Below are 20,171 nucleotides of genomic sequence, written 5' to 3'. Positions count from 1 at the left end.
AGCAAAGCGACGAGTGACGGCGGCATCTGCCCCTGACTGCCGTGACCCCCGTACCTTTGCTGCCCGAGGCACCCTCGTGCGGTGGCCATGCTTCTCCACGGAGCACTCTTCCTGACACAGGGGAGGGGAGGGCAGCGAGGCAGGGTGCAGGAGCGAACCCTTGGGAAGCGGGCAGCCAGGGTGCTGGGAGGCCACCCCTTCCCTCCCCCGGGCAGACAGCGGGGATAGGGACCAGACGAGCCCCCTAAGTGCCAAGGTCCAGGCTCTGCGCCAGGGGATTCCCCTCGGAGCCACACGTGAAAACCCCCAGGCACGTGGCCCCACAGGTCTGCTCTCCCCGCGCGACCTCGGATGGCTGACGGCAGGGAGGGAGGTTGTGTGTTTGCTGCTTCCACCAAAATGTGGGTTCCAGCCTCCCGAGGACACAACACAGAGGCAGAGAGGGCGGGCAGACACCAGGAGAGGGGGTGCCGTGCACCCCGGAGGAGAAAGGGTGAGACTTGCCTGCCTGTGTCGGAGGGAGACGGGCACTGACCAGGGTTTGGGCCCTAAGGTTCGGGACTCGGGAAGGAGCAGGACCACAACCCCAGGTGATGAAATGGGAGGGCGTTTGGTATTTCGGGGGAGAAGACAGGGAAGCAGGCTTCTCGGTGCTCATGTTCGCTGCCCTGGGGCCGCAGGGGAGTCCATCCCTTGTACCTGGCTGTGTGACCACGGGCAAGTCACTTAAGCACTCTGGGCCCAGCCTTGAGGTATCACGGAGCAGAGGGGAACACTGTGAGCTAAGACTAAGGCGACTTGGGTCCTCATGCTGGTTCTGCCCCTGACTCATCTGTCCCGCCCACAGGATGAATTTGCGAAATGTGACGGACAGGACCGGTCAGTATTTGTGAACAGATGATTGAGACCCTGGGTCAGACACTCGACTTGCCGGGCCTCATCTGCAAAGCAATGTTTTGAGTCAAAAGGTCTCAGTCTAGCCCAAATGTATAATATTCAAGTCTGTTTCATTTCACGGAGACAAGGGATTTTGAGGAAATTTCTCATTGAGATTGATTTCTGAGTCTGGGCACTACAAATCGATAAAGATAATACATCAGCAGGGACTCCAGTTTGCAGGAGATAAAAACCCAAGGCATACAGGCTTAAGCTGAAAGAATCATTTATTAACTCACGTAACAGAAAACAGCTGAAGAGCCCGGATACGGGTTCAGGCATGGCTGGATCCAGCATCCTAACAAGCTGGATGCTGTCCCCTGTTGGTTCCACTCTCCTGTTTGCTCCTGTCTTGGGCAGGCTTCTCATCTCAGTGGCCCTGCAGCTCCAGGGAGCAGGAAGGGAGTTTGCCTTCAACAGCACCCACAGGGGAAACCCACTGGCTCTCCCGAGCCTGCCCTTATGACCCATCTGCATACCAGACGCTGTGGCCAATGGCCTGAGGTCCGCAAAGCTGGCGATATCATCTGTACCTGAAGCACAGGGACCGAAGGGGAGGGAGGATCCCCAGGGGAATGGGTGCTCACTCTAGCAGGGTGCATAGCACTGGTGGCAGAGTTTGCCAAGCGGCCAGAACTCTCCCTGGGAGAGGTGCAGAGCCCCGTCTGGGGATGCCGTGGCATGGCTGCTGTTCCCGTCGTCCCTAGTAGAATCTCCAGGCCCCTCTCTGTGTCCTCGGTTCCGGAAAGGAGCCCACATCCTGGCCTCCGAGACACGTGGCACTCACAGATGGGCCCCCACTTGCGGGATCAGGCTGCCCTCCTGCCCTGGGCCAGGGCCGGGCACATGAGCCCCTGCCTGTATTTCCAGGCCTCCCAGGCCACTCTCCCCTAGAGCGAACACCAGCCCTGCCTCCCACAATCCCTGCTCTCGCCTCCCGTCCCCGGGAAGACCCCAGCCTTCCTACAGCCCGGTCTCGGGGCTTGCACCTCGGGGGAGTAGCTGCCTCCCCGTCTCTGCAGGCAGACCCCGTGTTCCCCACCCTGTCCCAGAACATGCTGCACACACAGCCTCCTGCACTGCCCATCTGCGTTGTGTTTGTGCACCCCACGGAGCGGAGAACCCGTCCGATTCACCCCAACGTCCTCAGGACACTGCCTGGAACACAGCAGTACTCTAGAGCACTGTGGGCGGGCAGGGGGGGCAGGGGGGGCGTGGGGGTGGTGGGAACCAGCAGCCCAGGTCAGAGGCACGGACACCAGAGACAAATGACAGCAGGCGGAGCCCCAGAGGGCGGAGACCCCGGGTCAGGGACACGCGTGGAGGTCCCAGAGGGAGGCTTCCCCTGGGAAGCCCCAGCTCCCGTTTGCCCCGCGGCCGCTGTTCGTTCAGGGAGGACAGAAGCCCAGGAGCCCCGACACCATGAGGGCTTCTCACAAAACTCAGCAGAGCAGACCTGACTGGCCCCAAACCAAGCCCAGGGCTTTCCATTCAGATCCTCTTCCACTCTGATCAAGAAGTGATCCCATCATGAACGCTTGGGGTTGACCCGTGGGGCCGGAGCACCTGCTCCCCCTGTGACGGTGGGGGTCGTGGAAGCAGAGGACCCTCCCGCTCCTGCAGCCAGGAAAGGGGGATGACGGCACTCGTTCTCACAGCGTGGGGACCCCTCAGCCCATCGGCACCTGCCCCGACCCGCCAGCCCAGCAGCCCCCGCTCAGCTCTGCTGTTGTCTGCTGCAGCCCGTCCCTGCCGCTGGCGGGCTCTAACCGAGCCGCCTTATTTGGGAGGCAGGGGGTGTTGCGAGAGCCCCTGTGGATTGGGGTTAGATTTCCTGAGGCCTCTGTCACAGGGTCATGGTGAAGATCCGGTGAGGCTGAAGAACGAGAGGTTCCTGGCCTGGCGCCCTGGTCCAGGGACGCATGGACAGCTGTCGTTCCACCTGCCCTTCAGGGGTGGGGCAAGGTGAGCCGCTCCTGACCGCCTCTAGCTCTGCCTCCCCTCTGAGCCTCGGCCCAGTTTCGTTTTGTTCTTAATGTTTATTTTTGAGAGACAGAGAGACAGAGCGCAAGGGGGGGTGGGAGAGCAGAAATAAAGGGGACACAGAATCCCAAGCAGGCTCCAGGCTCCGAGCTGTCAGCACAGAGTCCGACACGGGGTTGAACCCACGAACCCCGAGATCATGACCTGAGTCGAAGTCAGATGCTCAACCGACTGAGCCACCCAGGCGCCCCTCCGCCCAGTTTTAAAGACAGAACGCAGTCCCTCTCCAAACTCACGCGAGCCCATCTAGAGCGCCGAGCTGGTCATGGCAGAGGAGAGAACACCCAGTGGGACCCTGACGGGGAGATGTCGGCCGGGAGCAGTTCTGGCCCAGAAAGTGACTGAGGCAGCCAAGTGCTCGGCCTGGGCCTGAGCTGACGGCCCGGACACACCTGATGCTCAGGGCCTGGCCGTGGGCCCGGAGACCGCGGTCTGGCTCCAGGACCACGGGGCACGCTGCAGAGGCCACAGAGGCCGGGCGCACACTGTGACCCGGGTGTGCGGTCGGATGGCCCCATCGGGGCTCCAGCCATCACCAGACACGCAGGAGGAGGAGAGCCCTGGGCGCCTGGGGCGAGGCGGGCTGCCGTGGAGGGGAGGGGTGCGTGTGCAGGAGCCTCTCGGGGAAGCAGCCCTGCTCCGGGGGAGGAAACACAAGGTCAGCCTCACCTTTCACTTCCTGCCATGAAAAGCTGCCATCATAGAGATCGCCGTGCAGAGATGTTGGCGGGTCACTGCTTCCGAGGGCTTCTGGGCAGGGTGGGCTCGGGAGCTCAGGCCCCACGGCGTCCTGCAGGGGGAAAGCCACCCGTCTCTTTTGCATATGGGCATCGGGCTCAGGAGGGGTCCAGCCACCAGGCCCGGGACCCTCCCCTGGCCTGACCACGGTGTCACTGGCCCCGGACGGACGCTTCTCTGCCAGGGTCCAAGAGCAAAGTCGAAACCCTGCAGAGCTTTGAGCAGCCCCTCTGGCCTTCGGGAGCTGCCCTGTGTCACAGAGGAGAGCAGGAGGGCACGCGTGTGGGGGAGCACGCGAGGCAGGTCCTTGGGTGGTTACTACTCCGGTCTCTGTTTTCGATCCTGTAAAATGGGATGACCCCAGTGCCCGAAGCACCGCCCGCTCCCAAGGCCCTCCCGCTGCTGGGGGACAAGAGATGAAAGGGAAGGCCCGGTGGTGCCTGGGGGTGGGGGCTGCTCTGCGACACAGCTGGGCTATTGGCACTAGCTCAGCGGGGGCCCAGCTGGGACATTCATCCGAACCTTCAAGTCTCCTCTTGGGCCTCCTGTTCCGTTGCCTCGACTGTGGAGGGCCCAGCACTGGTTTTCCCAGCCTCCCCATCCCCGTGGACTTGCAGACGGGCCCGGCACACCGAAGGCCCGAGGCAGAGCCGTCCCCGTCGGGTCGGGGCCGCCGGGCCGGTGCAGCCCCTGTGTCCCGGTGCCCCGGCACAGAGGCCACATGCGCTCCCAAGTCTGGCTGCTCCGTCTCCTTCCCTGCGTGAGCGCCCCGGCACCTTCCTGCGGACGTGCGCGAATTAACCTATGTGTGCCGCCCGCCCATCCACAGAGGCTGAATGGAGCCCACACGTGCTCCCGCTCGGGACAGGCTAGGAGACCCCTCCACGCCCGCTGAGCCCTCAGACGCTCAGAGTGCACTTGTCCTCTCTGCCCCGCCGGTCCAGCCGATGTCGCAGGGTCTCTGGGCCCAGCCCCCTCCCAGCCTCCCCAGGCTTCTCCAGATCTTGCCCTTTGCATCGGGGTCTGGAAGGGGTGGCTCCAGACCGGGTCTGGGATTGCATCGGTAGCCCCCTCCTGGGGCCGGAAGCAGCGGGGACTCCAGAATTTCCACACAGGAGAGGCTTGGGGGCTGCAAGCTGGTTCAAAGGAGCTGGGACTCGTGGTTTTGGCCAGGTCACGCGTGGATCTGGTGAATGGTGTGTTTGTGCGAGGGGTTTGGGGGAGCGGGCGAGCGGGGCTCACTGCTGCATGGGTGACGCCTCCCCTGAACGAGGCCGGTGGTACCGATGGGGCAGGCCCGGGCCGGGTCCAGCTGGCAGGGGACCTTCGCAAACAACCTCTCGGGTTCTTCCTGCTGTTCTGCCGACGGGGGATGCTGGCATGGGGCGCTGGGTGCAGGACCTCACGGTCTCAAACAAACCCTCTGTGAACACTGCTGCCAGTCTTTTAAAACCTCTCTGGTTCTCTCCTTGGGGGAAAACGCTAGAAGCAGAACCCCTGGCTCAAAGGACATGAGCGATTTTTGCTTGGAGGAACCTAAACACACTGACACCCCGCTTAGTGGCGACCAGGATGTGGGTCTCGTGGCCTCTCTGCGTCCACATTTAGGTCCTGCCTCGTCTGTTAGGAGAAAATCTGTGTCACTGTTGTTCAGTCCTCAGGCCTGTAAGTCACTGCTCTGCCATTAACTGCCCGTGACTGTAGGCGGTGCCGTTTCGCACCGGCTTCCTGTTCTCGGGCTGATGTGTGAGGGCTCCGTTTACATTAGGGATGTCACGTTCCACCCTGCTGGTGGCCCACGCTTTCCCTTTTCTGTTGTTCGTTGCTGATTTCCCTGCGTTCCAGTTGTGTGTCGGGCCCCTGGACGCGCTGGACCACCGCTTGCATCCAGGAGCCCCGCGTGTAGCTAGACTGTCTTCCAGATTTTCACGGTTTCATTTTTCCCAGACGCCCCCTAACGCCTCCAGAATCGGCCTTGGTGCCTGGTCAAAGTGAGCTTCTCAGTGGTCGGTTTTCGGAGACGTCGCTCCGATCCCACCATCTCCACGTGACCTCTCCTCCCGATGCCCTGGTGCCGCCGTCCCCTCGCCCGCCCCCCCTTTATTACGCGTTCTTCCTGTTTAGTGGCGCTCGTCCTGTTTTTTGTCCTACAGAACTTCTCAGCCATTCTTAGGAACTTTGCCATCATTTTGACAAATTCTGCCGGGTTTTTGCGGAACGTGTGTCACATTCCAAACGGATATAAAAGTGCCCCGAGGAGTCACGGAGCTCATCCTCCCTCGGCAGACCTTTCTCCCCCTCGCCGCCCCCCTCCCTCCCTGGAGCGGCCCTGCCCTTGGCTGCACCCTGGGAGTCACCTGGACTGGGTCCGGGCAGGGTGATCTCTGGGAGCCCTGACACCCCAGCAGCTTGTCCTCACTGTGCCCACGGCAGCCAGAGTCCCAGGCCCACCTGGCTGTCCAGGCACCGCAGTTGTCCCTCTGGGAAAAAGAAGGACTGGCAAGGTTCTGTCTCCAAAAGCGGGAGTCAGGACTTTCTCCTGGGCCCGGTGGGAAGCGCCCACGAGAGGTCAGGTCAGCAGTGCCCCGTGTGGGGCCTTTGACTGAAACAGGACACCTTTTGCTGAAGAGGGAAAACAGACGGTCCCACACTGCAGTCGTTGGGTTGTTTCAGGTGCCATCGGGTGGCTTTGAGCCTGTGTGTCGCGTCACAAGACTGAAGGGAATCTGGGAACGACTGCCTTGCTCCTTTTCAGAGCACGAGAGACTTAGCTGCGAACCACCTTTCTTGTCAGCTTTTAATTACTGCTGGCTGGATTGGGAGCCCAGTCTCGCGGCTCCTCGCTGCTGTGGCTCCCCCTAGCGGCAGACAGAGCTGGTCTCGAACCCCAGGGGACAGGCGGAGGCTCCGAGCGCCCCTGGCCTCGGACGGTTGTGCGGCCAAGAGTCAGCGGTACTCGTGCAGAGGTCTCGTCTCACGGGCCCACGGTATCTCGTCCTCGTGCAGCGGGATCTCCAGGTTACTACTCGTGGAACGCAGGCTCATGACGGCATGGAAACCACGGGCAGCTTCGGCGGCCGGTCTGCCAGTCGGCCAGGCCGTGTGTAGGTGGAGGCACAGCTTGCACGCGGGCTGTCATGACCTGTGGCCTGGGCGTCAGCTGCGGCACGAGACCTGCCGCGCGCCAGGCAGGATCGCTGTCGTGGCTCTCAGATGAGCAGCAGGTGCTCAGAGCTCCTCACCTGGCCTGGAGGCGGCTCCGTAGGCTCCTTCTCACCCTCTGGGGCTCCCGTGATGCACAAACACCTGATGAGCCATTGCCTCCGAGTCCAGACTGGAGAGTCCCCACCAAGGGGCCTCCCCCAGTGTCTCCGTGCCTGACGCTGGCAGACTGGGCAGATGTTGATGAGGACATTAAGAGCTTGCCCCTCCCCTCCCCAGGCGAGGGAGAGTTGCAAGGTACGGTCCTGGCCCTCTGCCACCTCCTCCAGGCAGTCTTCAGCATCCCTTTTCCCTGGAAACCCTGTCCAGAGGCCATGAGGGGAGTGAGATGACCGAGCCAGGCAGCCGTGTTAACTATAAAGCCACTGCAAGCACACAGGGGATAGGGTACTGAGCAGGGGAGGGGAGGGCTGAGCCAGGAGGGCCATGAGGACCAAGCTGGCTGTGCAGTGAGAAGCTTCCCGGGACAGAGGGCAGGAAAGGAGTCTCCTAGAGCCTGGGCAGGGCTGCAGTGCCGCGAGGGACACGGACTGTGTCCACAGGTGTGACTGAAAGCCCTTCAGCAGGGACTTGTGGAAGCCTCCAGAATCCCCATGTCCACCCCACCCTCCATACCCCTGCGTGGGTGATCCTTCCCCAACCCACCCTCATCCCATCACTTTTCTGTTTCAACCGCTCAGTGGGTCCCCACTGTCTGTAGGGGGAAAATAAAATCTGCTCCTGAGACAGGCCCCTGGGACCCCTCCGGCCACAGTGAGCATCTCCTGGCCCCCCAATCCTGGACGCCTCTCTCCCGTGCCACGGGCTCCCTATGCAGCTCCCCGCCTTGGATTGCTGCCTTTCCTAGCAGACGTGAGGCCCAGGAGATGTTGGTAGATAAATGACATTTCTAATAACCTAATTTCCATCAATGTAGGAAGGTTATGGAGAATATTTGAATGCCTAATGCTGTATCTGGAAAGGATCCCAAACATCGTGCAATCCGGAGTCCAAGTCCTCGGCCGGCTTCTCGGGAGATTTGTCTGATTACCATATTGGCGATGGGTTGAGACTTCTCGGCCGAGCGCCCACTCGCTCGGCAGCTCCAGAGGCCACTGAAGGGGGAAAGGCCCAGGCAGGCCCTGCCCTTGGGCAGCACACACTCTGGGCAGAGAGATGGCCTGGCCTGTGACCTCTGACGGGGCGTGGCTGTTCAGGGTCAAGCCTTACTGGCTGCGCGGTCTTCACGCCTTACAGAGACTGGCGTGCTTGCTGGGTGCAGAGACGACGGGTCCTCCCCTGGGGGGAGGGAGGCATCGTCCCCACACGGTGGATTTGAAAGAGCTCCAACCCTAGAGTCTCTCCCCGGAGCCCGGGGCCTTGCCCGTGCCTCTCCTTCCCGGCCAAGCTCTTCCTGAATTCAAGAACCTTCTCCCTTTTGTTTGTTGTGTCACCGCTGAGCAGGGGAGCCTGCGGCACACCCAGCAGCAGACGGGCCAGCTTTGCGCGCCCCCGTGCCCCCACCGCCCGCTCCGCCGCGGCACCGACGCGGGGTCTTGCTTCCTCGGGATTTGCACTTGTGCCCTCTGCCCACTGGCTCAGAAGCATTTCTCAGACATCCTATCCTTTCTTTTAAACATCGTATCGTTTCGTTCAAAAACGTCCCCAGCGCGTATCCCTAAAAGAACTCCTTAAACACATACATATGTGCATACGTATATAGTGTGTGTGTGTGTGTGTGTGTGTGTGTATATATAACCATGAGGCCATTATCAGATCTAGAAAAATTAATAACACCTTCACATGATCAAGTATGCAGTCAGCACACAGGCTCCCGGGGGATTAGCTCCCCTCCACCTTCGGTTCCTTCCTCCACTTCGAAACTCAGCAGCTTCAGCCCCTTTTGCTGTTGGAAATTCTAAGGCTGCTTCCAGCTCTGCCCTTGACCTGCTCTGACTGAGGCCGTCTCCAGCTCGGTCTCGGTGGCACCCTGGCTCCCGGCTCCACCTTGGCCCTCTCTTTGGTGCCATTCACTCCATTCTGTAGGTCCCCTCTCTCAGGACAGTCACCTTCCTTCCCACATCCTCAGGGGCCACGCGGTTCCCGAGTCTACACCTGTGTGTGGCCCCGGGAGCAATGCCTCCATCCATCCCCAAATCCCACGCGGCCCCTCGGGTGATGGCCTTGGTTCCTCCCAGTCCTCGATCCCCGTGACCCGTCGGCCAGTCGCCATTTATTGACTCGCGGTACCCGACATCAAAGACACTCTGTCACTTTCTCCTTTGTTGTGGCCACCGCCCTCGTTCACCTGCCTGTGGCGTCATAGCCGTCGCCCAGCTGGTCCTCACGGCCAGTGCCTCCCCGGGTGCAGCCCTGTCATCCCCAAGAGTACGACTGTGGCCACGGTGCTCCCTGCCCGCTCACAAAGCCTTTCCGGAAAGACGTCTGATGGCTAAAGCCGACTTGGCCCCACCTGACTCTTCTCACCAGTCTTCAAGTCCTTCTCCACGAAGCCCTCCTTGCCTCTTCGCCTCTGGCCCAGGCGTGGTGGGGGGCCCCCTGCATGCCCCACAGCTCACAGCCTGCAGCTCACCCTGGAGGGAGGAACGGACATCTGCGTCCTGCATGAGGTGCACCTGCTGCCTGGGGACAGATGCCCCAAGTTTCATCCCGAGGCCCCAGGCCTCTCTTGTGCCTTGACCTCCCCAGCACGTGCCTTGTAGTCGTTCGATGACTAGCTGATCGTGGGCTCTCACCTCCCCGGCTTGTTTGGGGCAGGCCAGCATCCCTGAGGCCACACCTGGAACAGGACGCTCTGGGCTCAGATTCCAGCCTGCCCTTGTCAGAACGCTGTCTCACTTCCCTTCCTGTAAAGCAGGAAGGTCTGCGCCGGCCTCCCTGGTGGTGGGGAGGAGGGCGTCCGTAGGCCTGCAGCTGCCCCGCCCCCACTGTCAGAGCTGGGGTGAGGGGCAGCCCAGCTTGTGCAGGGCGGAGGCTTACTTCCGCGTGTCCCTGCTGGCGACCTGATCCCCAGCCTCACTCCGACCCGGACTTCTTCAACTGGTTCCTTTGATCTGGAGCTTTGCCTGGAGGCCACCTGGCGTCTGGCACAGTGGGTCCCAGCATTGGGACGTGGGACAAGAGTAGGAACTGGGGGGAGACACCCCGCGACCCTGCCTGCAGTGTCCTTTGTCTTGGCTCAAACTTGCCACGTCCCAGTGGGTGTGGGGCTCAGAGGTTACCTTCATTTTGCAGGTGAGAAAAACGGAAGCACCCAAGCTTCCGGAGAATTCTCCAGCAATGCTCAGCTGGTCAGTGGTGGCAGGACACATCAGTGTAGCCACCTCATCCAAGGAAGCTATTTTTCTTAGAAAACAAGGCCCTCTGGAATCAAAATCAGAACATGGGGTTTCAAAAATAGAGAAAACCACGGGAGCGCCTGGGTGGCTCGGCTGATGAAGCGTCCAACTTCGGCTCAGGTCCCGATCTCACGTGAGGTTCACATCGGGCTCACTGCTGTCGGCACGGAGCCCACTTCAGATCCTCTGTCCTCCTCTCTGTGACCCTCCCCTGTTTGTGCTCTCTCTCCCCCCCCCAAAAAAAAAAATTAAAAAAAAAAAAGATTTATCCATTCTTTAAAAAAAATGAGAGCACCATGAATAAAGCCAGTCTCTGGCAGCCTCATCCCCTGGGGCTTCCTGCATCGTGTCACCTGCCTCTCCAGACTTCCCGGGCCCCCCATTGCCTGCCTGGGCACATGCGTACTTCTCCGTCCCTCGACCCTCACAGGGGTCCCCGGTGGCCAGAACCTGGTGGCTGTTCCCGATGTACCTGACGGGTGCAGGGTTACATCACGGAGACAAGCTTGGGAGGCTGGTGGCCGGGGACATTCCTCATTATACACGACACGACTCATTATATATGACAAAGCTGGCAGGCGAGGACCCCCTTCCCATCCCTGCCCTTTCTGTATTGACTCAGAGCAGGGTCTGCAAACCAGGCCCAGGGGCCGAATCCAGCCAGTGCCCGTTTTTATATAAAGTTTTATTGAGACGCCCATTCGTTTGCTTACTGTCTGCGGCTGCTTTTGCCGTTCAGAGGCAGAGTTGAGTTGTTGTAACAGAGACCTTTGTCCCTCAAAACTTAAAATGCTGTCTGGCCCTTCACAGAAAGCTTCCCAAAGCCCTTACCTTGGCAACACAGCCTTCTGGTTATGCAGACCCAAGTTCAAATCCAGCCCCCTCTGGGCCAAACAAATTAACCCCTTCAGGCTCGGTTTTCGAAGGTGTGACGTGAGGATAAACATCCTTCCTCTCACTTGAGTTTGGCGAACACGGTCCGCATAGGATGCGGGCTGTGGTTTGCGTTACACAGACCGCCAGCGGTTATAATGCAGTCGGGGCCTGGCAGGGCCTGGGTCTTGCTCTGGCGGGACGGTCACTGCGTAGGCGAGGAGAAAAGCCCAGCAGCAGGTGCCAGTGCACAGCTGGCTTGTCCGAGCGGCCTTCACCCCTGCATCTCCTGCCGGCAGGTGGTGGCAGTCAGTATCGGCGACGGCATCGGTGATGGCGGAAAGCGGGGAGCGTCACGGGATGGAATCAGATGTTTGGCGCTCACCTGGATCACTGAAATAGCGGTGACAGAGCCACATGTGCGATTATGGGTTTGAAACTCTCAGGCCTCAACCTCCCTGCCTGTTGCAACAACTGTTTTTTATTTTTTTTATTAAAAAAAAGTTTTTAAAATGTTTATTTATTTTGAGAGGGAGAGAGAATGTGTGGACAGGGGAGGGGCAGAGAGAGAGAGGGAGACAGAGAATCCCACGCAGGCTCGCGCCGTCAGCACGGAGCCCGATGTAGGGCTCAAACTCACAGACCGTGAGATCATAACCTGAGCCGAAATTAAGAGATGCTGAACCGACCGAGCCACCCAGGCGCCCCGAAGCAACTTTTTAAGCCACGGTTTGTGAAAGCAGCATCTTGGGATTGCAGCTGCCACGTGATCCCAGATCAGCCCGCATCCCAAGCCGGGGAAGATTAAGTGTCCTCGGCACACCTTTGCTGCCCTGTCCCCTGCTTGAGTCCCCTGCCTGGGCCCCGCTCCTCCTTGCCACAGGTCCAAGCTCGCTCGGTCATGACTCAGAGCCTTCCCGATCTCACCCTCGCCCTTGATCTGGAGGCACCGGTAGCAGAACCCCTCAAACCCCCCCAAGCTCCAGACTCTTCCGTAGTGCCTGAGGCACATCTATCGATCAGAAGGCCCGGAGCGGTGTTCCTCTGCACCCTCGCGGTGCCAAGCCCAGAGCTGGGTCTGGACCAGTTATGAACACGTGTTGGACATAACAGGAGTTCTCGCTTGAACACCATGAAATCCCACATTTATGAGCAGCGCTACACCAGATTCGAGCCCGTCTGGCAGAGCCCAGGATGTGCAGAGTCTGGGCCTTCCTGCCTGTTGGGTGTATTGGTTAGCTCCTGCTGCGTAACAAATTTTCCCTGCGCAGCTGCTTCAAACACACCTGTGCCGCTTCACAGTGTGTGGGGCCCAGGAATCCAGGCACAGCTTAGCTGCGTCCCCCACTTTGGGTCTCTCCCAAGGTGCCAGCCAGGGCCGCTGTCTCATCCAAAGGTTGGACCAGGAAAGGGTCCATCTGTAAGCTGGTGTAGTCGTTGGCAGGACTGTGTCTCGTGGGCTGTTGGACGGAGGCCTTGATGAGCCTCTCCGTGGGGCATCTCCCGACATGGCCGCTGGCTTCGTCAGAGCGGGTACGGGAGGGGGCAGGGCAGAGGGCCGGCAGGAGGGGCACGAGCTATGGAGAGACAGTCTCCTGCAAGCTCATCACGGTGCCACTGGCCACCGTGTCTGCCATGTTCTGTGGTCGGAAGCAAGTGTTCCCAAGAGGAGATGACATAAGGGAGGGTGCGGGGAGCAGAAGGCGGGTCCTCGGAGTGTCTCCGTGATCCAAGGTACCGGCGTCCAGTGCTGTGGAAGGCAGAGTGCCCAGGACATGCCTGTGCGGCTCCTGGTTCATGAGGAGGAAAGACGGACGTTTCCGTGAGGAAAGACGGACGTTTAAATGCGTCAGCACGTGGTGACGTAATTACCGACAGTCCCAACGGGGACACAGGCCAAGCAGGACCAATGTGCCATTCGCACCCACTGGGCCATTCACCAGTCGGTGAGGGCGGGGGAATGAGCTCGGAGCGAGACACCGTGTTCAGGCCGCCTTACAGAGCGCCTCCTCCTTGCTGGCCGCTGATCTGTACCCTCTCAAGACTTAGCTCATTGCGTCTCTGAAACCCACTGAGTCTGGTATTTTCTCCTATTTTACAAAAGAAACTGAGGCTCCAGGAGACTGAACTGTGTCCGAGGTCCCGCAGGCTGAGCCTGGATCCTAAAACTCACCATCCAGGGCTTTTCCCACAACCTCCGGCCTGCAGCCTCTGTAGCCTGGAGTCCATGGCATTGATTACTTTGAAAAATAGGTTTTCTGTGACCAGTTTCCTGATTTTTCTTGTTAAGCTTCCTTAGAATTGTGTTTGTTCTGGCTCAGCAGTGAGGTGATTGGAGCAAAGACAGACATTTGAGCTGGAGGGCAGAGCGCCAGCCTGAGTGACAAGGCGCTGGGCCGAGGCGGCCGCCCCAGGACCCCAGGAACGTGGCCTTGAATCCCCTGCCCACCCCCAGGCATGGTGCTGGGAGCCGAGCTGCCCGGCTTAGAGTGAGGGGCGAGTGGAGACCTGGGGCCGGGCCCTGCTCTCTCCGGCCCCAGCCTCCCCTGCATGAATGGCAGCGACGAGCCCCCGCCTCTGCGGGCCATGAGGGTGAAGTGAGCCCGGACGCCAAGCTTCAATGCCGCCCTCAACGCCGTCGTCATGCCCCTCGTGGGCTGCTAGGATTCCAGCAGCCGTCAGACTAGATGAGAGCACTCTACAGAAGACCCTGCAGATTTCTAGAGACAGGGGGCTGGAGGTTGAGGAAGGGGCAATCCTAGTCTTCTCTGTTTATCACGGATTTATAAAACACCGTCTTCTCACTTTGAACTGTCTGTTGCAGGCTTTTAAAAAAAACTACCGTGTGATGTCGCACCGAATGGTCGTTGACAGACCCTGAGTTTCTCGAGGCAGGGCTGGCGGCCTCGTGGGGCACCGCGGGCATCGGGCTTTATGTTCGGTGACGGCAGTGATTCTCCTGTCTTTCTCCTGTGAACTGTACCCCTGCCCAGAAGGGAACGAAGCCTTTGTGTCTGCAGGCCCGGCTCACCTTTTGAGATTCTGCTCCTTCCCGACTTCCCTGCTCTGAGTCATTGCTCTGTCTCCAGTTCTGACTTGGCCCCCGCTGAGCTGAAGAGCCATGATCTGTTTAAGCCTCCTTTATGTATTGCGAAGGCCCCGGAGGTTAGATAATTACCCCGAGCTGGAGCCTGTCTCCAGGTATCCTGGCTTAGGGGAACAGATGTGCTGGCCAAGTGTGCTGAGAAGGTAAACTACATTAGAGAATTCTGTTTCCTATTTACTTCGACAGGAAATCAGGAAGAGTGTTTGGCCAGAAAGGGGTTGATGTAATTAAAGTGAACTGAGAAATGTGTTATTTTTTTTTATTATATAAAGAAATACTTAACCTCGTTATATTAAAATGTTAACAATGATCCTCAAAGTAACAGTTAAAAGTTTGCTCTACCCAAATAATGAATCACTGGGTTACAAAAAATGAAAGTAGAAACCTAACATGGCCTAGCATGATCTAGCATGGCCTATCATAGCCTAGAATTATCTAGCGTGGTCTAGCATGGCCTAGTTTAACCTATCATGGCCTACCATGGCCTAGCATGATCTAGCATAACTTAGCATAGCCTAGCATAGCCTAGCATGATCTAGCATAACTTAGCATAGCCTAGAATGGCCTAGCATGGCCTAGCATAGCTTATCATGGCCTAGCATGGCTTAGCATGGTTCGGCATGAATAGATGCCTGGTGTGGCCCCAGGTAGCACTGGCATCTGATGACCATCTGTCTGATGTGACCCCAGCAGGTACCCTGCCTTGTCACCTCCGTACCCTCGCCCTTCCCATTCCTGTCTCTTACTTCGCCCGTGCTTCCCTGGCCCGTTGTCCCATGTTAAATCTGCCCCATTTTTGAAGGATACTCTGTTTCCAGGAAAGAGCCTGTGTCCCCCAGCCAGAAGTGACTTCTCGTGGCCCTTGGAACCTGCCCTCACGTTACACCCTGTATCATGATTATTGTGACCTGTCTCTTGTTACACCTGTTTCCGCATCCTTGTATCCACCTACCCCTCAGCGCCAAGCCTAAGGCCCGTTGACATTCAGGAAATTTCCAGCACATTGTGCCATGGCAACAAATAACTACAGACTCCGCGTGGCTGAAACACCAGTGGCAACTTCTCTCGTGCACCTTCCCCATCCTTCAAGGCCAGCTCTTTCTCTCCAGCTTCCTGTCGTCTTCTTTTGAAGACACAGACTGAGGGGTCAGTCCCCGTGCAACCGGCCAGGGAACCCTCTGGAAGCTTCTGCTGGGAGGTGGCCTATGTCACCCCTACCCACATGTCACTACCGCTCCCCTGTCATCGACCAATCTAGAGTCAGAGGCGGAGGGTCTGCAGGGTCCCTGCAAGAGAGAGACTTCCACGGGCCAGACGGATGACCCTCCCATGGGAGGGGATGATGTTTTGGTGGAGGGTGGAGGGTCTGTAGCTCAGGACTGTTAAGTGACCAGGTCATTCTGGTGATCCAGTGGGCCTGGAGCCAGGTGGCCATGAGCCAGCACTCTCTGCTTCCCAGCAAATTAAGACTGAGCCAGAGACAGCCATTTTGTTCCAGTGGCCGTTTGTTTCCCAGTGACTGATGGCTGGTGGCCACGTCGGGGGCAGCGAGTCCGCCTAGGGGGTTGAGTAAGCTGCCCGTCCTGCTCTGTGGGGCTTGCCTGCCAGCGTGCAGCCCCCAGCACCCAACCTGCAGGGCCTCCCTACACAACCAGCCAAAAGCCCGGGAGATTCCAGAAATCTCCAGGCGCAGGGTGCCTCTAGAAGCTCGCGCTGTCTCTGGCGGCTCCGTGGCTGCCAAGGACTGGCTCACAGCTGTGTGGCGGCATCGTCAGCCCCGACATGAGACGTGCGGAGAGAACCTCCACTCTGCGCCTTCACCTTTGTGAGCCCCTCTTCGGTGCCGTTTGCAGGCGATCCGCTATCAGCAAATGCCAGAGCGCGCTGCGCTAAATTGCTTCTAAAAACTGATTTCACGCGTGTTCCCAAAGCATTCTATACACCACGGGGGCGAAGAGGGGAGAGCCATCGGACAAGGGCTCATCAGAGGCTCCATCAGTTCCCTCCGAACATGCTCCATGCCAAACCAGAACTGCATCTGGGGCCGTACACAAGGGGACCTTCCCCAGTCAGGTCGTCCTGCCGGGACGGAGACCCAGAAGCTTCCGGGAGCCTGAAAAGTAGGTCTCGAAACCGACACGCTCTGCTCTGTGTTTACACACATTTCTCTCTCTTCCCTGCCTGTGTCATCATCAAAAAAACCCTCACTCCCTGCGGCATTTTTACGGCACAAAAGCTCTGTACGACAGGACAGCTGGTGGGCACATCGGAGCATCTCAGCTTGGGGACGGCAGTTCGCGTGGCTCAGCCGCCCCGCACGCGACCGGCGGGTCTTGTCCAGGCACGTGGCCCCTGAATTCCAGGAGCCGCCTCGAGCCTGCAGAAGCACCGGTTTCTGTGGACCTCCGTGTCCGGAGAAGGGTCGTGGGACCAGGGTTTGCAAAGGAAACCTTGGGGTCGGAGGTCGGGGGAGACCACGCACAGACGGTTCTAACCGACTACCGGGGTAATGGCCATGCTCAATTTCGCCTTTCACGTTTTAATTGTACAACAGTAATTTTGCGATAGAGTTGCCGATGGCAAACATGCAAAAGACATTAACTTTATTTATGTTTTGGATTATTAATGTGGCTGTTAAAATTCCTCCAGTTAGTTTTGATTGAATTGTTTTTTTGTGTGATTCTGTTGTTTAATGGAGCGGTAAATAAGAATTTCTGATAATGAGGCCAAGCATCTGTCACAACAACCTGGTGTGGGTTATTAACATTTCCATTAACGGCAGGGTGGGCAGCGATAATACGGGAACCACACAGTTAGAACAAAATAAATAGTCGGTGTCAGGCTGAGTGGGTGTTAATTACTATTTGATTCTACACTGGGCGGGGGGGAGAGGGGAAGGGGTGACTCTCGAAGGTCGTTCTCTCCCGAGAGCCAGCGTGCTGGGCTGTCGCCCTCGGACAGTGGCTGTTGCGTGGTCTCCGTGCGTGGCCGGGAACATGCTTGAGTCGGAAGGCAGTGCTCGTGGGCCCGCGGGCCGAGCCCCCCCAGACGGCTCCCAGGGCTCCGGGGTCCAGCCCAGCACAGCCCTGTTGGGGTGCACACAGGCGGGAGAAGGGAAGGACTCCCGGGAGGCAGAGATGCCCGGCGAGGAATGCAGAGACGGAGCGGACACGTGTCCTGTGTGTGCACACGTGCTCTCGGTGCCATCCCAGCTTCCCCAGGGCCGCCTGCCGGGCCACGGCCATGGTGTCCTCTCCGCCTCTCCGGGCACAGCGTGGTCCCCAGGGCGGTAGGGCAGGGTCGCAATCGAGGACTGGGTCCTCAGAGTTCCAGCCATAAGGGGCCTGGGTAGAGGGCAGGGATGGGGGACCAGCCTAGGCTGGTCCTGTCGCCGCTGAAGGACGGCCCAGACCCGGGGAGCCAGGCTCCACAACGCGAGATTCCTGAACTTGGGACGGACACGTGGGTGCCTCATTTTCTCCGCGTTCCGTCCAAAACGCACTGCCTCCCTCCACCGTGAACACGGCAGCATGGTGCGTGCGGCCAGCGGGACCCACAGCTCGCTCAGCAACAGCCCCCCACCCACGTCCCGCACCCACCCACGACGCACGCAGACGACCAGATCACGCTTTTGTTTCTGAACACTCTGCCAACCGCGTCTCAATATAATTATTATAATTAATATAATTTTCTTCGTAATCCTCCAGATTCCATTTTATGCCAACTGAAAACGTGGTTCCGGGAAGGGCGTGTGTGGCGCTCCCTGGCCTAAAAGCTGCACGGCCCCGGGGCAGGCTCTGAGGCCGCCCACCCTGCAGCCAGGGGCCCCGCACCCGCCAAAAGCCATCTCAGCCCCTCTCCTGTGCTGCTCTCTCCCCAGCCCCGGCCATGGCCCCGCAGAACGTCCAGGTGACCCCGCTCACGGCCAGCCAGCTGGAGGTCACGTGGGAGCCGCCGCCACCCGAGAGCCAGAACGGGAACATCCAGGGCTACAAGGCAATGCTCTCTCGCATGGTTTGGCTCTTCCTTCCAGGTCACTTGGAGGCCCGGAAAGTGGCCTAAATCCAGAGTTCCCAGCGGCTCCGCTGGAACCCTGGCTGCATGCCACGGCTGCTGCCCCCGGCTCACTCCGTCCTGCCCCTGCACGCACAGCTGACCGTCAGGACGGACAGCCGGGGTCGGTGCTGAGCGGCTGGGGCAGGCTCGGCCTGACCTTGCCTCTCGGCCTGGGGGTGGGGGCCTGGTTCACCGTGCAGCTGGCTTGTGCCCGGCAGCCCGTCCCTCCCAGGCCCTGCCCAGCACCCTTCCTGCTGCTGCACCCGCTCTGGGAGCCTCCAGTATCTTTGCTGACAGCAGAACTGATCTGGCTGAAGAGAACAGGTTCTCCAGCCCGACACTGCCCTTGGATCTCTGTTGAATATTTCATGAGGCCCAGGGCAGGGGGCCCAAGAATTTGCATTTGTAGCAAGTTCCCCCAGGGGTGTGGTTCCTAGGCACCCCACATTGAGAACCACCACACTAAGGTTCCACATTAGCTCAACATTCCGGAGATGGGACAGAGGAAAGACAGGAGGCCAGTGAGTAATTACCCAGAGTAGGTTCATCTGGGGGCGGGAAGCTCCTTGCACACCTGCCTGGAAGGCCACGTTTTCGGAGACAACTCAGAAGGATCAGCTAAAAACAGCCTGAAGAAAGCAGGCCGGGGCCGTCCCTTGAAAACTCCCCCGTCCTTCTCCCGAATGACTCTCCCCGACTGGTGTGTCGGAGCCCAGGTTGGTCAGTCATCAGCTTCTGTGGGCCAGCCTGCCCTGATGACTATCGGGCCAATTAAATGTCCATTTAAAAATGATTTTGGTCGGTGTTTTATGAAAATAAATACCTTCCTCCACGGCAGGGCTGTTACAGTGATTAATGAGGTAATGGGAAGTCTTACGAGCTTGGAGGCAAAATGCTATTTATGTATGTCCAAAATATGTTTTCTAATTTCCTTAATGATAAAGACATTGAACTTGGGTATTGATCTGAAGTCAGTAAGGCCTGTTCAAGCGTAGGATCAGATTTGCTCAGTTCCGAGAGCAGGACTGGACCGTATCTTGCGGGCGGGAGTCAGCAGTGCTCGTGGCCGGGAGCCCATCTGGGGGCAGAAAAGCTGTCCCAAGCTTTCTGCGGCTCTCTGCCCTGTGGGCCAGTGGCCCTGGTGGCCTGGCTGGGTTTCACCCCCCGGAGCCGAGGTGGATCCACGGAAGGGTGTTGTCTTTGGGCAGCCGGGCTCGCGCCTGCTCGGGCAGTGGTTCTTGGCCAGGTGTCCCGGGAAACGGTCCTGCCAGCCCACCTCCTCCAGCCTCTGTGCTTGGGCCTCAAGTCCGCCCACGAGCACGTGCAGGCCGGGCAGTGGGGGAGAAAGTGAACCCGGGAGAAACACGGGCCGAGGTCCAGTCCTGCCCAGCGCTCACTGGGCCCCTCCCCCACCAGTTTAGAAGCCAGGGCTGCCACCCCTGCCCCGTGGCCCCGTGGCCCGCCTCCGACCTCTGGCTCTTACCGGCAGGTTTACTACTGGGAGGCAGACAGCCAGAACGAGACGGAGAAGCTGAAGGTCCTGTTCCTGCCGGAGACCGTGCTGAAACTGAAGAACCTGACCGGCCACACCCCTTACCGGGTCAGCATCTCGGCCTTCAATGCGGCTGGAGACGGGCCCCGGAGTGACCCCAGGCAGGGGCGCACCCACCAGGCCGGTAGGAGAGCAGCGTGTTCCGCGGGGGCCCCTTCCCCACGGCCGCGGGTGGCCGAGCCAGGCTGGATGAGCGGCCCCTCCCTGTGCCCACAGCCCTTTGCTCTGCCCAGCCTGTGACGCACGGCTGTCGTGTGCCCGGGGCTTTCTGCAGAGAAAGGCCTGGGTTGCATTCAGCTGCTTTCCC

The 20,171-nt window shown here is 59.3% G+C and overlaps 1 protein-coding gene across 3 annotated transcripts in view; it reads left to right on the top strand.

Annotated features, from left to right (window-relative positions):
- The window catches only part of SDK1 (sidekick cell adhesion molecule 1), an 879,729-nt gene that overhangs the window by 821,006 nt on the left and 38,552 nt on the right, over positions 1-20,171 (top strand). For all 3 annotated transcript variants that reach the window (XM_053894114.1, XM_053894115.1, XM_053894113.1), the window contains 2 exons: positions 18,137-18,252; positions 19,802-19,988. In XM_053894114.1, the coding sequence (XP_053750089.1) occupies positions 18,137-18,252; positions 19,802-19,988 (303 nt within the window). The remainder of the gene's footprint in view (positions 1-18,136; positions 18,253-19,801; positions 19,989-20,171) is intronic.

Source organism: Panthera pardus, unplaced genomic scaffold, assembly GCF_024362965.1.
Source record: "Panthera pardus isolate Hobbes unplaced genomic scaffold, ASM2436296v1 HiC_scaffold_4, whole genome shotgun sequence".
Classification (NCBI taxonomy): Eukaryota; Metazoa; Chordata; class Mammalia; order Carnivora; family Felidae; genus Panthera; species Panthera pardus.
The sequence above is the reverse complement of the archived record's forward strand: the minus strand, read 5'-3'. Positions and strand labels throughout refer to the sequence as shown.